At 40.5% G+C, this 17,557-nt stretch overlaps 1 protein-coding gene across 1 annotated transcript in view; it reads left to right on the top strand.

Moving 5' to 3' along the window:
- The window catches only part of ntrk3a (neurotrophic tyrosine kinase, receptor, type 3a), a gene marked incomplete at both ends in the record, with an annotated part of 339,329 nt that overhangs the window by 163,660 nt on the left and 158,112 nt on the right, over positions 1-17,557 (top strand). Inside the window, 3 exons of the mRNA XM_080027751.1 lie at positions 2,210-2,322; positions 2,730-2,913; positions 17,210-17,233. Coding sequence (XP_079883877.1) covers positions 2,210-2,322; positions 2,730-2,913; positions 17,210-17,233 — 321 coding nt within the window. The remainder of the gene's footprint in view (positions 1-2,209; positions 2,323-2,729; positions 2,914-17,209; positions 17,234-17,557) is intronic.

Here is a 17,557-nt window from a genome sequence, read left to right as displayed (position 1 = left end):
TGATTTGAAAAATACAGAGCAGGTATACTGTTGCCAAAAATATGAGTGCGAAAATGAGAATATATATACTGTATATCGCTCATAGTGCATGTCTTCAGTAAATGACAATGGGCCTCTAAACACTCTCCCTTCCAATGGGAACCTCTAACAATTGTGGCACCTAAGTCCACAGGAATCGGAAAGGAGATGATTCGTAAAAGGATGGCACCTTTTATGATCGATTTACATTCAAAACTCTGAACATAATGAGGTTTAGCCATGAGACATAGGTTACCATGGTTATCTAGCTAGCTTAAAACAAAGCCACCTGTGTTACATGTGCACTAAGCTGTTCATCTCACATTGTAGTAGTGCACCCCTCAATTTTCATTATTATCAATATAAAGCACCCATGTATGCAAACTGAACATTTCTATTCTAGGCTGAAAGCAAAACATCTGACTGCACAATGTTCCTATAGATTACCCAACTATGTGACACACAGTACGTTAAAGCTATTCTGTTTATGAAACTGTATGTGCCACCCTCAGCACAGACTACATATTTGCCCCGCTTATTTTGTGTTCAAATGTATTACAATTGCTCATTCATGAATGCCAAAGAAGAAAATTAAAGGGATTTAAACAGAAAGTTACATGGCACATGGTCTGAGTGTTACAGTTAACATAGTTGGTTTCTTTATTTGCAGGCAAAATGGTGACTGCAAAAACATGCTAGTGGTCAAATTCACACCAAACCATCTGAGGAAAAACGTTGCATTATGTCCAATCAGAGCTCACCCCAAACCTTACAAAATAACTTACTGTAGTATAGGGAGAGCAGAAACAAACTGTAACAACCTCGCTGATATATTACCACTATTAACTATTTATTCACACATCCAGCAGACACAGAGCAACTGTGAAAACTAGCACTGTAATGTTAGCATAGCTTTAGTCTTATTCATTAGATTCATCTGAGGGTGTTTTCATACAGAGCTCCTTTTGACACACATACTGTAAGTCAGACATTTACTCTAAACATCGTTTTTGAGCATTTGGTGCCTCTGAAACTCCTCGTAACAACCATGATGACAGATCGTGTGCGTTTGTGTGTGTGTGTGTATCTGCGTGTGTGCTTGCGCGACTGTGTGTGTGTGTGTGTGTGTGTGTGCGTGTGTGTGTGTGTGTGTGTGTGTGTGTGTGTGTGGGCTTGGAAGGATGAATTCCATTTTGCAATGACTAATAACAGCGGTTTTCTTAGTGTCTGGTTCAAATTACTCACAGTTGTCCGTGGTAAGACGATGACACTGTCACAGCGCTGGACAAATTGTGTTTGTATTGGTACACAGCTTTTGTCAGTCAACAGAGAGAAACACGATAAGAGGAACACACACGCTCACACACTCACACACACACACTCCACATCGATTGAAAGAGATTGTGAGACTGGCACATTGCTATGTTAATGGAGGTCTCTCTCCTTTATCTATTCTCTCTCTTGTGTGTCCTTTCCATGTACTGCGACAATACATCAGGTGCAATGACAAGACAATATAAGCTTCTCTGTAGGGCAGGTAGTTTTCTGATGTCAATATTTGAACAGATTACATATCTCTTATACTCCAGTTATTTCCAGTACTTAAAGACCTATTTCACCAGTGGAAATATGAAAGTGTATTGCACTCTGAGATCCTATGTAGTATAAATGTGCAAACATTTTAGAAATATGTTCATCCTAGCCTGAGAAAAGGCAGAAAGAGTGTTTTATGGTCTCACTGTCTAACACTACATTTTACCATGTTTGACATCACACATGGGAAAATGTAGGGTTAGGATTAAAAGGGCAGCTGGGCCAAGGGAAGACTGAGGGTAGAAAAACATGATTAATTTTATAATAATAGCGATTTCATAATGATACTAGAACGCCGGTTCCGTATGGGTGAAGTATTCCTTAAAATAGTGTACATATTGTAGAATAATGTTTATTCTTGTTTATTTCTTATTCTTATATTATAGTGTTAGAATTTTATTGTTGTCTATACCTTGTAGCCTTAAGCACATATTCTCTACACTTGTCTCTTTCTAAATTCGAGCAACTGTCACAAAGCTAATATCCCTCCACCGTGGATCAATGAAGTATTTCTGATTCTGATTCTGATTGTAGGTGTGGCGGTGGAATACTGGTAGGTCCTCCTCATCTTTCCTTCTATTGTCCTTTGTCTCTCCAGTTCCTCCTTCCATAGTAAAGCTGAAGGAACCCAAGCGCCGCCATGACACCTGCATAGAGTTCACTGTTCGAGGCTCGCCCCACCCGGCCCTACGGTGGTTCTACAGAGACAAGGTTAGTTTTGTTTCAAGCGTCAGTGTGACTATCAGGCATAGCTTTTCAAAATGGTGTATTATGGTGTATTAAATGAACTTAAATGTAGACAAAATAGAATACTGAACATGGAAATCGAAATAATAATAACTAGTAAAATAGGATACTGTTCATGTAATAGAATAATGTTAAATATAATAAAAAAATATGTAAACACGATAAGTACAGATGTATGTTTTGAGTGGTTAATTTGATAAATATGTGCAGCTCGAACATGAAAACATAAACAGATATTTTTAAACATATCTTGACTGTTGCAAAGTGGCATAGTGATATTAGTAGTTCAGGGGTTCAACAGTACCAGGCTTGTGGGATAAAAGGAGATGTCCCTGTTCACTTGTGTTGCTCTTCTGTCACTCCCGATTCAGGAAATAGTTCACAGTGAGTATGTGCGTCCCGACATGGACATTTATCAGGACTACCTGGAGGGCTGCCTCAACTTTAAAAACCCAACGCACCACAACAACGGCAACTACACTCTGGAGGCCAGCAACTACCTGGGTGTAGCCACCACCACTGTGTACGGACACTTCCTTGACAAGCCCTTTGATGGTAAGATGCAACTTTAAAGGTGCACTATGCAGTTTCAGAGGAATTGGGATTTATTCACATTTGCAAGAGCCTGCAGTTAGTTTACCAAACATATTTACTCTACATGCACATTCTTAGTATTGAATTATTGTATCACTATAAATCAAGCAAAATTATGTTGAGGAACCTGGCACCAAATGTAGTGGATGTATAGCTGCTGTTCTAGCTCCAAAAAGACTACAACCGCATGGTGGAGAATAGCTCTAGGGCGCCGCCATGTTTAAAAGCCTCCTTTCTTTCCAGCCAGAACCGGATGTTGAGCTGTCAGTTTTTGCGCCAGTTTCAAATTGGCTGTAGGACCACCCGGACACTAGAAAGTCTCAGACGCCCCAGTTAACAGCCTTTCTAAGTAAGTCAAATAGCTGAATAGGGGGACCAAAGCTTTTGCTCACAAAGGAAACTCCCTCCTTTGATCTACAACAAAGACCATGTTTTTCCTCAAATTCCACCAGCCGGCCACAGTGAAGTTTCGATCAACGACTTTGTTTCCAAGCCCTGCTGGGCTTCTGTGAAGCGAGGGGCCGGCGCCGCAGACGACGACGCTCGTTCCCGAGTTGCGTGGGAGGCTTCTGTGTCATACCCGCCAAGAGCTTTCTTTCCAGCCGCTCAATTATAGTGCTAATCTCTGGTAATTTTAAGGTTAAGAACCGCGTGGGAACCCAAGTTTTCCCGCTATTTTTCTTTAATGACTCCTCTTTGTTTAGCCTGGCACTGCCCACCTTAGCCTGGCTCCGCCCGCCTACCTACTTCCACCCAAATTTCATTTCCCCTTCAGTAGTCAGTCTGGGGCTGGGGTGTATTAGTGGGATTCTGCTCCAACAGATTTCTGAGTGTCCAATCAGCGAACAGAGCGAGTGGCTGAGAACGATGACGTCGAAGTCGCGTGCCAGTTTCAGTTGAATGCTGCGTTCCATTATACTCGGAACTCGGAAATGTCCGTCTTGGTAGTTCCGAGTTCCGACCTGTCTGTGTTCCAGTGCATCTGCTCGGGAAAGTATGGATGCCTACAACCTGTCTCATCCAAATAACTAACCGTTAGGCTCTAGCAAGTTACCGTTGCCAGGTACCGGTAGATCCATAGACTACAATATAGTGAAGTCGTAAATTTCAGAGTTCCCTGTACAACTGGAACGCACCGTCAGAAGCCGGCTCATGACATACGTCACGACCAAACGTTATGCGATTGCTTGGCTGATCTAGAGTGGCACTGGGCAGATCCAATAGTTTTAAACTTCAACAGACAGCCGCCTCCAAGTGAGTGAACGTTTGCCAAATAGAGCAGTTCCAGACCTTCTGTACAAATGAAATGAAGTACGATGGTCTGGTAGCACCAGGCTACGCCCACCTACCTACTTCCGCTCAATTTTCAGTAGTCCAGTCTGGGTCCGCGGGAAATTTGTGGGTTTTCTCCATCAGATTTTTACCTGTCCAATCAGCGAACAGAGGGAGTGGATGAGAACAATGACGTGCGGCAGTTTCAGTTGTAGTCAGGAGCCGGCTCATGACATACGTCAGGGGTGGCCAACCCGCGGCTCGCGAGCCGCATGCGGCTCTTTGCCCAGCTTCGTGCGGCTCTTCAGTTCATATCAAATTATGTGATTATAATTTTTTTTTTTTTTTTTTTATACTTTTTTTTTGTGTGGGCCTATGTGTGTGCATGTTCGCAAACGTTTCATGCGGCTCTTACGTTCGTTTTACATGTTGTCTATTATTTCATTTTTTATTGTATTAATGTGTAGGCCCTATGTGTATGCCTGTTCGCAAATGTTTAATTGAGGACGCAACATAACGTTCGCAAACGTTTGGTGCGGACGCAACATAAAACTGCCCGCTCAGCTTGGAGGGAGGTTTTCCGTGAGTAAACTATTTGTGTCAAGTTCGCTCCGAAACAGAGTGGGAGAGTTCATATTTTTTGTTGAACGTTATTCCAAGCCATTCTGCCTTATATGCCAGGTGTCATTTGCGCATTTCAAGGCTTCAAATCTTCAGCGCCACTTCAGCTCTCTCCATGCTAAAAGTAAGTCCCACAAAGCAACATGCATAGTAAGAGAAAAACGCTATTTTAAATTGTTATATTTTTGTTTGTGGACTTGGTTGAACTGAGAGTGTGTGTGTGAGGCAGTGCACACAATGTTCATTGTTGAAAATGACTGCCCTGTCGTCTTTAGTCCAGTCCTGTCATTATCACAGGGGCGGCCTTAACGATCTGGGGCCCCGTTTCAAGTCCTAGTGTGGGGCCCCCTGTTTTTTTTTTTTTTTTTTTTTTTTTTTTTATAAATAATGCTTGTGCATGCATGTGCAAGCTCCCCCCCCCAGTTCAAATGTTATTTTTTATTTTCATTTTATTTTTTTTATTAAATTTTTTTCCTGATATGTATCCTAGTTCAGAGATGATATGTATTTTTTTTTCTTTCTTAACTTTTTTTGATAGGTAGTTGCCAAGTTCATCACACAAACACTCCAATCCACTGATATGAAATCAGTTTTCAATTTTCAATTAGGGGAAGGTGGGGTGATTTGTGCATTTTGGAAGTTGCAAAACCCCTTGTTTCTAGAAAACCGTGGAAGAAATTGGAAATGTGACCACATATTTAAGAAGAGCCATCCATTTGACTCATCCTGTAAAGAAGGGAGACACAAGGAATAAGATATAAGCACATTTAAGCTCAAAAAACTGTGTTTTGCCTTTCAAAGTAAAATTTCCATGATCAAGGTTTTTTGATTATTGTGTCTGAACAATTATAGACACGTTTGAAAACATTTGACACATGTTTTAGTGCTTTGGTATGCTACACTTTGAGTCTATATAGTTAGCACAATGTCAACCCTAAATTGCTGCATCATGCCTATTATCCAAAATTCTGGGGATGGGGTGATTTGTGCGCAAGGGCCTGGGTGAGTTATAAGTAAGTAAGTAAGTAAAATGTATTTATAAAAGCACATTTATGACAGTTTGCACTGTCCAAAGTGCTGTACATAGTGCATTCAGTAGGTAAACAATGAAGGTAAAATAACAATAACCAAAATAAAAGACGTAAAGCCCATACATCCACATAAACACAGATAGTAGTGCAGAGGTAAGTAAGTAGTGCAGAGGTTAATGGGGAGGAAACACCAGGGTGTACATATGGGTTTTGAGCCTTGATTTAAAGGCAGAAATGTAGGGGGAATCACATTTGTCAGGTGGCAGTTGGTTCCACAAGCACGGAGCAACTAGTGCAAAGTACATTTCTGAGAGTTGTGCCAGTGGCATGGCTGTATACGCTGGTCACCAAAAGAAAGTGATAGTCTACAGTAGCTCAGGAGAGAGTGACATCTCAATTCCACTTAACGACACCACTGATGAGAGTTCAGATGGCCAGAAAGATGATGATGGTGACTTTGTCATTGTGACACAATGACGCACAAATCACCCCACTACGTGGGGTGATTTGTGCGACAAGACAACTTTTTTTCCGAAAGCTATATTTCTTAAACAGTTTATTCCAGATCCAAAGTTTTTATTGCCAGGGATGCACAACATCCTGAAATATATGTACATATTTGAGTTGGAGACATAACTGTCAAGGCCTCACTTTAAAATCACTTTGAGTAAAAAGTTGCACAAATCACCCCACCTTCCCCTACTAAATTAATGGTAGGACTGTGGCCACTAGAACTGGTCTCTGGTCAGCAAAGGTCTTGAAAACAGCATAAGTGTGCTTGTGACATGCGTGCCACCCATGCATGTGTATAGGCACGTGTCCCAGCAGATTTTTGAAATCTGAATAAAAAAATTAAAGTTTGTAGTTAGCGAGTGTAACATGTTCTTAGCAAGGGCAGACTTTCATAAATAAAGGTTTATTTTTTTAGCAAGATATTTGGTCAAAATCTAGTGGTCATCCGTCCCTCTGTCCAGTTGTTAGGCATCTGGCTGCTAGCAAGTTATGTTGTCTTGCTAATTTTACTATTCATCTGAGCTGAAATAAATATTGACTTTTTCCTTTATTATCTTCGCGAGAATGCACCAAAATGCTTAGATTATATGTTAAAAACACAAAAAAATCTTCTGGGGGGGGGATGCCCCCAGACCCCCCTTCAGGGGTTTAGTTTTCTGACAAACATTACAATGGATAGTAACATGATTTGGGCATTTGGAATTATAAATCATCTTTGAATTGGTTGTACAGCATATCACATGCTATTCATTCAGGGGTGCGATGGCCACCCCACTCTAACTCTGTGGCCCACCTTGGCCACCCCCAGTCAAAATTTCCTGGAATCGCCACTGTGTGTACCCGTGTGTACGATGTGGCTCTTTGCAGTAACACAGTAAAAAATGTGGCTCTTTGTCTCTGACTGGTTGGCCACCCCTGACATACGTCACAACCAAACGTTATGCGATTGGTTGGTAGATCCAGAGTGGCACTGGGCAGATCCAATAGTTTTAAACTTCAACAGACACTCGCCTTACAGTACAATGGTCTGGTAGGACCAGGCTAATCTTTGTTTAAACAACTGCCTTAAAACCCCCGCTATTTATTGTAGTCCCCAAAGAGAGTCCGCCAATGGTTTTGTAGTTTTTCCCTCACGAAGAGGTCCGCCATCTGTTTTGTAGTTTTTCTTTTACCTCAAACAGTTATAAGGTAGATTTTCTGTGCTTGTATATTTGATGATGTTGCCTTAAATTCATTATTGTTAAATAAACTTGCTTACATTGTTACCAGAGGTCAATAGTAATTGATCTATTATTACATTTTATAGAGTGATGATTCGACTAGGTTTTATTAATATTGATTTATTTAACTGATCACTATACTAATCAACATTAAAGATAAGCCATTGATAAAACGAGACAAACTTGCTATTATTTTTGCTCTCCTAAGTGGAGCACTGGTGCCCCGATTAGAACTTTTACATTTATTAAAGTATTATTAATTTCAGATAATTTCTTATAGCAAAATTAATCTGAATGATCTGTAACCACTACACAAACGTAAGACTGGAATATGTTGGTAAACAAAGCTGTGGACCCTGCTGCTGTAAACAACGAAATAGTAACTTTTAAGGTAGCCTTCTAACCCTCAAACAGTGTTCCAGGGATCCAATTTCCCTGTGAGGGAAGTTTGTTTTTTTCAGTTATGAGAACATAACTGAGAATATATTAACTTCTCGGACACATCCAAAGTTACATAGTGCACCTTTAATGCAGATGTTGAGTTCATTTTATTTATAGTATATTTACCATAGCGACATACTTTAGAAAATACAACAGTCGTTGTGTAATTATGGCTCTTAACATCCTAGCATATAAGCAGAAGACATCTGTTTACATGATGCGTTTGACCTGGGGGATTCTAAACATAATCTCCCAGTGTAAAGTGAGTGTGGAGGCTGGTGTTGGTGACAGTGAAGATGCTCTGTCAAGTAGAGCTGTATTTCCTTATTGTAGCTGATCTAACATGCACTATCCCCACAGTTTCCTCTGACTCTGTCATATTTCACTTTGTTAGTATGTGTCAAATGATAAAGTTACGAGTTTAAGAACAATTTAGACTGGTCTCTTAATTTGTTCCAGAGCTGTATATACTGTACACATGCTTGTGTATTCCTGTGTTTGCATTCCCGAGCCTGCATGGATCGTGTTTAGAACCTTCAATGCCAATATTAAAAACCAGTGATATATAAAGCTAACATTTAACCTTAGTGTAAATGAGATGTGGAGAAAGACGTTGAGCCATACTGTATATTTAGACCAGAGGTGATGATCGTGTTAAAGCTACTACGAGTAAGTCGGCACGTTGGCGACACCTTTGAACAAAAGCAGTAGTATTATTATGACGCCAGCTGTCGTGAAGCTGTTTTGTAGCTCGTGCAGGCGTGCAAGATTCAAATAATCAGGAAGCAATATGGTGCGTGTCCGTGTGTTGAAAGTGTGAGGGCACCGGACTCTTTTCGGCTCAGTGAGTCTATGGGTGACACAGCATCAACTAATGCCAGTAAGTGCTAAACACACCTGATTGCAATGAGTTGATGCATTGTCACCTCTCACGGAGCTGAACGAGTCCCCGTGTCCTCACACAAAGCGAATGAACGAGAAATGGCAGTTAGTTAGTATGGATCACAATGAGGTAATGTGTTTATGTTGTAAATAATGACTATTTCCGATGAATAATGGTCATCTGATGATGCTGGTGAGGCAAAGTAAACTTTGTTTTAGTAGGCTACCGCTCATTCATTTAGGAGTAAACACTGCAGTCTAGTTTCGCTGCGTGAAATTGTGTATACGTTGCTTGGCAACGCCCTCCCGCCCGACTATCACTCTCCCTTTTAGCTTTTCTTCATTGCATTTTCTTTTTTTTCTTTTATGGTTCAGCCCCATTATCGGTCATTATGACGACAAACAACTGTCTCAAACAAGGCTCCCGCTCCCCTTCCCTCACCTGGAGGGATAGGCTTCTCAAATCGCGTTCCTGCGCCTCACTGAAATCTGTGACCAATACGGATATGTGACCATAGAGCCTGCACGCGTGAACCGAAAATCGGACTGGGTGTACGACCAGATCAAATGCAGTAATAAAAACTATATAAAAACGTCTTTCTTTGCACTGATGGTCTCGTTTGCTGTTAATAGACTAGCAGGAGGGGCCCTCAGATTTTCAGGTACCCCTACCCGAGGTAGAACAAACCTCAACAATGATTTTCTTTATCTTTAGAATGTCCTGTTTATGAAATTGATTCTTGAGCACTTTTATCTTTGGACGAAATGTGTTTTTTTGGTTATTCATTAGAACTATCCCAGTCCCTCAAAAAGAGCCAAATTAGGCCATTCCGAATGGGGAACACTTGACAAAAAAGCCCATAACTTGGGAATGCTCACACTTTTCTTCACCAGATTTGCTGAGGTACTAACCAGGTGTCTGCCCCACATCACAAACAAGTTAGAATGTAATTTACCAAAACATTTAATGAAATAGGGCCCTGTATACATAGCTTTAGTTTAGGCGGAAATGGTACTTTTGTGGTGATAGGAAAAGAGGGTTTCTTTACTTTTCTCTCAAATATCACCAACACATGAATTCCTACCAAATACACTTTTAATGTATTGTCTAGGATGCTATTGATCAATAACAGTGGTTTTAAGGAGATATCTATAACAGTTCTATTGCAAATGAGATTTCTTTATGCGTGTCCCTGCTCTGAAACAGCCAAATTAGAGCATTCCGAATAGTGTATTGGGGGCATTAGCATTTAAGTCAAGAATGCTTTTTGCTCACTCTGATGGTCATACAAACTACACAAATGAATTACATCACCAAATGGTCAGTATTTGAATAACCCAATAAAGTTAAAAATATAAAAAAATAACAACCCTCTAAAACATAGACTAGAGATACAAGGCATAAAGAGAATTGAAACAACAATGTACAAAAAGCAACTATTTAAATCAATATCTCCTAACTAAATCAAAGTTTCCTTTCAGTAGTCAGAACTAGGCTACACAGTAAAACATAAAGTGCATTGATACATTTATATAGCTACTTATTTTAGCAGTTGGACAGTTGGACACACTCTGTCACTATGATTACAAAACATTGTAGCAAAATTGCCGCAGCAGCAGCCAATCCAGGAGCAGCGTTTTCCCGCTCTTTTGAGTTCTCAGCAGATCCAGAGAGTTACAGTTCTGTTCAAATCATCCCAAATAAAGAAATATGAGATGTACCAGGATGGAAAGAAGCCTCCAATCTAATGACAGATAAGGCTAACAGGTAACACAAATGTCCAACTATGATATTTATTTCATATTTTAAAGGATAAGTTGTTTTATTTGAAAGATCTGTCTGACAGAAGCTAGCATAAGTTGACAGTTGGTGTGTGTTCCATATTCACCAGAGTTCACTGTAAAAATGGAGGCCAGAGAGCCAGCAGAGGCAGCAAGCCAGCCATATCCACTTACACTGGACGCAAAGTTGTGCTTGTTATGCGAAAACGCTCTACAAGGAGATAAAAAGGATCCATATGTGAAAAACCCCACTTTGGATGGACTCAAAACTGTATTGAAGGTTGCCCAGGAACGAGATGATGAGGTTCATAAGAGACTATCCCCCCACTCAGCCGACATACTGTCTTTCAAGGTCAAGGTTTCATATCACATATCATGTAGGGCCAATTATTCAAGTAGAAACCATTGTCTTACAACCATTAAGCAAGAACCAGCCGAAGATCAGCGTCAAAGTAAAAGACTGTCCAGGGACACTGGATTTGACATCCGCAGCCAGTGTTTCATTTGCAGCCAGAAAGCCACAAAAAGAGAAGGCCTGACCCCTATCAGTACTGGTACAGGTGAAAGTACAAGGTCAAGGGTCCTCAATGCAGCATCAGAAAGGTTTGATGAAATAATACATCACCGTATGCTGACCCATCAAGATCTTTTTGCCTATGATTCAAAGTATCACAGAAGCTGCCTAGCACACTATGTTTCAGAAAGGAACATTTCAGCAGCCAGAAACAAACATTTGACAGAAAAGAAGTTAAGTGAACACCAAAGAGCTTTCATTGAGCTTACCGAAGAATTAACAAAAACAGTTTTTTCAAGGGATATGACTGTCACAACATTGAGTGCGGTTACTGAGAGCTATGTACAAAAACTGATCATAGATGAAGAACCAGCGAAGTACACATCTTGGAAGCTAAAGGAAAAGTTGATCCAACATTATGAAGATAAACTCATCTTCATTGAACGTCCTGGAAAATCTGATCTAGTCTGTTCCGGTGGTATTACTGTTGGCCATGCAATGAAAGAAGCTTCCCTCCTCAGAGAAATAATAACAGAAGAAAGGGAAACAATCCCTCCACAGAAAACAGAGACCCTCACTGACACTCAAATCCTACACCAGGCTGCAGGTATATTGAGGAAAGCTATGGAAGAGGTTGAGCATGAGCCTCAATTCTACATAAGCAGTGATAGGCTTTCCCTTCTCCAGTGCAGTGCATATGTGCCAAACACTCTATATAATTTTATGAACTGGTGTGTTGATTCAGGTGCGTTTAGAAAAGTGCAAACCTGTGATGAGGACCCAGCTATAAAGGAAAATCTGAGTGTAATAACCTTTTGCCACAATCTAATTGCACAGTGCTGCAGCAGACGTACACCTATCACACTAGGACTTGGTATTATGATCCATCATGAGTTTGGCAGCAAGGCCATTATCAACAAGCTACACACAATGGGTCATTGTGTGTCTTATGATGAAGTACGTCAATTTCTAACATCTGTTGCAGCAGATCAATTGAACAGAAGCAAAAGTGTTTACATCCCAAATCGACTGACAAGAACCACAGAACATGGGATAATTGATGCAGCCATTGACAACTTTGACCAGAATGAAGAGACACTGGATGGCAAGAATACAACACATGCAATGGCAATTGTTGGCAATACAGAAGAGGTGATGTTACAGCAGTACACAACCCCATCCAAAGAATTCCAGAGAGATCTCTCACTGCTCTAAACAGCTGTGACTTGGATAATGAAGACGTTCAGAGGTAAATACAAAATTCCAGAAATTTGACAAACACAAACTTGAATATTACAATATTAGTTGAAAAAATAATAATGTGAAAGGTTGTTACACAGCCCATCTTTTTGTAAAATTATAGACCAGTTATTACATTTAGGGTTTTATTCATTTTTTGTCATTATATTTTGGGTCATTGTTACATTTTGGGCTCTTACAAGCCTCCTAGTGTCAAACACTGCATGGACATTATTCTGCACAGTGAAGCCAAAAACATGGAACTGTATGGGAAAACATCTTGACTTTAGAGGGTCTTTAATATAGAAATAGTATTTACCTTTTATTTGTACTGAGACATGAAATATATACATACTATTATTAAGGAAACACATATATCTTAAGCTTCCCCTCTGATTTCAGGTACATCAAGCCACAAAGGCGATCTGAACCACCAGCAGTTATACCACAAGTCCTCAAATCAGACAGCACAAAAGCTCAAGCAGCAGAGTGCCTGGACTTACTTTGGAAGGTGAGCCGTATCATGAAAGAAAAAGAACAGAGAATCCCAGGGTGGTCTGCATTCAATGCTTGCATATCCATGTCAAAAAATCCAGTAGCTACAGTACTATACATGCCCTTCATAAGAGCTTCACCATCAGACCTATCCACCATATACACAGCTCTTTTGAAGCTCACACAGCTTGCTGAAGAACTGGGCCAGAGCCATATGCTTGTAACTGCTGATCTTGCTATCTATAGCAAAGCACAACAAATTCTCTGGAGTAAACCTGAGGCATTGGATGGGAAGGTTACCATGAGAATGGGAGGCATGCACATCACCATGGCCTTTCTTGCAAGCATTGGAAAGTTGTATGCTGACGGTGGCCTCTTCGACATGATAACTGAGTCTGGTGTGTATGCTGAGGCAACAGCTCGAGGGATGCTACAAGGGAAACAGTTTGCAAGAGGTGTTAGGAGCATCAAGCTTGTGTCTGAGGCTCTGTTTAGGCTTTTCTGGATGGCAATGGTTTCCTGGTTTAACAAACAAGGCCGAAATCCATTGAATGGTGCACTAGAGAAACTCCTGCGAGAAGTACAGCATGCTTTTCATGGCAACAACCAGGCCTGTGCCAGACAGGTCTTAAATCAACTGGAGGCAGACCTTCCTGAGCTGAGGGGAACAATACAGTTGTTTTCAGAGAGCGGAGCTCAACAATCAGCAACGTTTAGGTATTGGCTGACTTTCATCGAAGGGGCAGATCTCTTACTTAGAATTCTGCGTTCAGAGCGTGAAGCTAACTTTGAACTTCATCTCAACTGCATGTCTGAAGTAATACCATGGTTTCGGGCTGCTGGCAGGATCAACTACGCAAAGTACATGCCTGTGTACATAGCTGAAATGAAAGCCCTTGAAAAAAGCCAACCAGATAGCTACAAATTCATGAAGGAAGGAGGGTTTGTTGTGAGACGCTCAGATGACAGAAATTTTAACTGTGTCGCCACAGATCAAGCCCTCGAACAGACCATCAACAGAGAAGGAAAGAGTCAAGGAGGCATTATCGGTTTCACTCTCAGAAAGGGGGCTCTATTGTCACCAGCGAGTACCGCAATGCCATGACAGAGATTTGCGAAGGAGCAACACATGCACACAAACCCCACAAAGAGCATGGAGCAGCCCGTATGGACAGGGATGAGAAGGAAACTGTACAAATAATACAGTTTTTACAAGACAGGCAGAACCCATTTGACCTTGATAAAGTTCCTGATGAGCTCATTAATATTGCTAGCGGCCAAGTAGCGTCACAAAAGGTGGCACACGATCTCTCAAGCTTTCTGGAAGTTGGGCAAAAGCAAAATGCAGCTCTCATTGATGAACGCCTAAAGAGTGGAACACCAAAAAGTTTCTGGGATCCTGAGAAAAGACAGAAATTGGCAACATTCACAGATATGAAAACATGCATAGCAAGCAGTAAATCTAAACAGCTTCACATGGATTCTGATGTGCTCTTCAGAAGATTACTGGCGGTATCAAAACAAAGAGACGTGTCATTGGAGAAAGTAATGTGCCATGAATTGGCTGCTGTCCCACCCTCTCTCTTCTATGATGATGGAGCGATGAGAAAAACCACAAAATCTGACCTTGCAAAGAAACTGGAGTCCGTAGTTGAAGTGATGCAGGAGCTGCCGGACACCACAGAGAAATCGGCATATGTAATTGATGGCATGGCTATGCTTCAATGTCTCCATGATTCAGCTTTTCAGACCTTCAGTGAGCTAGCAGAATGTGTCCTAAAGAAGATCTTGTCACTTTTGATTAAACCAGAAATGAAATGTGTGGTCATGGTGTTTGACAGGTATGACAACACAAAGTCAATCAAAGCCCTGGAGAGGCAGAGAAGAGGTGCAAGTGATGTTAGACCTACACATGTGATAACTGGCAACACAAATGTTCCAAACTACAGGAAGTACCTGAGGAGTAGTGGCAACAAAGCTGCGCTCTGCGTATTTGTGAGCAACTACATCGTCACTGCTGCCCCACAGAGAATACACCCAGCTGACTCCATCATCTTGGCTGGTGGATTTCAGAAAGGTGAGGAGGTGAAGTACATCTGTGAAGCAGGAGTCAGCTGTTTGACATCTTTGTACAGTGATCAGGAAGAGGCTGACACAAGAATGGTGTTACATGCCATACATCTCGCAGCAGAGTCATATTCCCAAATAATCGTAAGATGTGATGACACAGATGTGGAAGTACTGCTTATTTATTACGCAGGCAAAAGAATGTTTAGGGAATCTACAGTGTACATGCATACAGGCCATGGCATGAGAGAGAGGTATATACCCATCAACCTCATATCAGAGAAACTGGGAAAAGACATTTCCAACTGTCTACCAGCATGTCATGCGCTCACCGGCTGTGACACTACCAGTAGTTTGTTTAGAATAGGAAAAACCACAGCATTCACCAAACTAAAGAACCACCTCAACCAGCTCAAAGATTTGACATATTTTGGACTTTCTGCGAGTTTGGAAGAGTCTTTGCCAGTAGCAAGAGAATATGCGCTACTTCTTTATGGAAAAAAAAAAAGGAAGATGGAGTAATGTGCTCAAATTTGGATGAACTAAGATTCATTGTTGCATCAACAACAGATGCAGCCTCTTCACATCTGCCACCAACCGAGGATGCATTTGCACAACATGTGCAAAGAGCGATGTATCAAACAGCAATATGGTGCCACAGCCACATACCGAAACCACTATTGTGGTGTCCAATCGGTAATGGATGGATTGTCAAAGATGGAATGATTCAACCAGTCCTGTTTACCAAACCCGCAGCACCTACAGAAGTTAGAGACATAACGCACTTATATTGCAAAGATGCAAACTGTGGAGAAAGTGGAAAGTGCCAGTGTCTCTCTGTTGGCCTTCCCTGTACAGAGTTCTGCACCTGCTGTGCAGAATGTCAGAACGTGTCTCCAAATGTGTCTGAAGAAGCTGATATTTGATATCCTTGTATATACTTCACTGCTTATAAACACACATCTGTATATGTGTATGAAAGATCCAAATACTTTAAAAGGTTACAATATATTAAAATATTGACATTGTTATTATACTTTACACTTTATACTGTATTTTGCCAACCTCAAACTTTGATTTAGAGGATATTGATTTAAATAGTTGTTTTTATATTCATGTTTCAATTAAACGTATCTTGATATTAAAGAGGCTTGTCATTTCAGATACATTTGACCTTTTTGGGTTAGTGAGATTGTGCCTTTTTAGTGATGTTATTCAGCCACTTGATATGATGACCATCAGAGTGAGCAAAAAGCATTCTTGACTTAAATGCTAATGCCCCCAATACACTATTCGGAATGCTCTAATTTGGCTGTTTCAGAGCAGGGACACGCATAAAGAAATCTCATTTGCAATAGAACTGTTATAGATATCTCCTTAAAACCACTGGTTATTGATCAATAGCATCCTAGACAATACATTAAAAGTGTATTTGGTAGGAATTTATGTGTTGGTGATATTTGAGAGAAAAGTAAAGAAACCCTCTTTTCCTATCACCACAAAAGTACCATTTCCGCCTAAACTAAAGCTATGTATACAGGGCCCTATTTCATTAAATGTTTTGGTAAATTACATTCTAACTTGTTTGTGATGTGGGGCAGACACCTGGTTAGTACCTCAGCAAATCTGGTGAAGAAAAGAGTGAGCATTCCCAAGTTATGGGCTTTTTTGTCAAGTGTTCCCCATTCGGAATGGCCTAATTTGGCTCTTTTTGAGGGACTGGGATAGTTCTAATGAATAACCAAAAAAACACATTTCGCCCAAAGATAAAAGTGCTCAAGAATCAATTTCATAAACAGGACATTCTAAAGATAAAGAAAATCATTGTTGAGGTTTGTTCTACCTCGGGTAGGGGTATCTCGAAAACTAAAGCCTTTTTTGAGCACTTGCTGCTAGACTATAAAGGTAATTTATGATTATGAGAGGAAACATGAGGCTGTTTAAAAGATATTTAAAAGTTACTCGTTGCCGCTTTAATCATGCTATTCCTGGGGTGCTTTTCACACCCCATGCTCTGCTTCCCATCTTTAATTTGCTCTTATTGAATTATACATATAGCTTTCTACCAATGTTGTGGTTTCAATATGTTGTTTCTTTTTCTTCGTAATTGTCTATGTGCTGTCCTTTACCTTGTCCACACAGCAAGTATCTCCTCCTCACTTCTTTGTGTTCTTTCACAGGTCCAGATGGAGATTATGATTATGGTAAGAACTTTTTTATAACAGGGTTGCTGTTATTAAAGTTTTGATGATGTTTAAATTACCCAACAGTACAAAATTAGCACCAATTCATACCGTTATAAAATGTCATAATCTTAATAATTCCCTTATGGGACATGTACACTCAGTGGCCACTTTATTAGAAATCACCTCTGAAATGTAACTCAATCCATGCTCAGCCATAGATTTTGTATTCTGTCTATGTGTATTAACTGACCTATTACAATTTGATTGATTGGCTATGACCACTGCTCTTTGTGTATTTGACCTTTAAGGCCCTTTCTCAAACAGTGTATTCAATATGATTTT

Source organism: Ammodytes marinus (genome assembly GCF_949987685.1).
Source record: "Ammodytes marinus genome assembly, chromosome: 5".
Lineage (NCBI taxonomy): Eukaryota > Metazoa > Chordata > Actinopteri > Uranoscopiformes > Ammodytidae > Ammodytes > Ammodytes marinus.
This window is presented reverse-complemented; position numbering and strand designations above follow the sequence as displayed.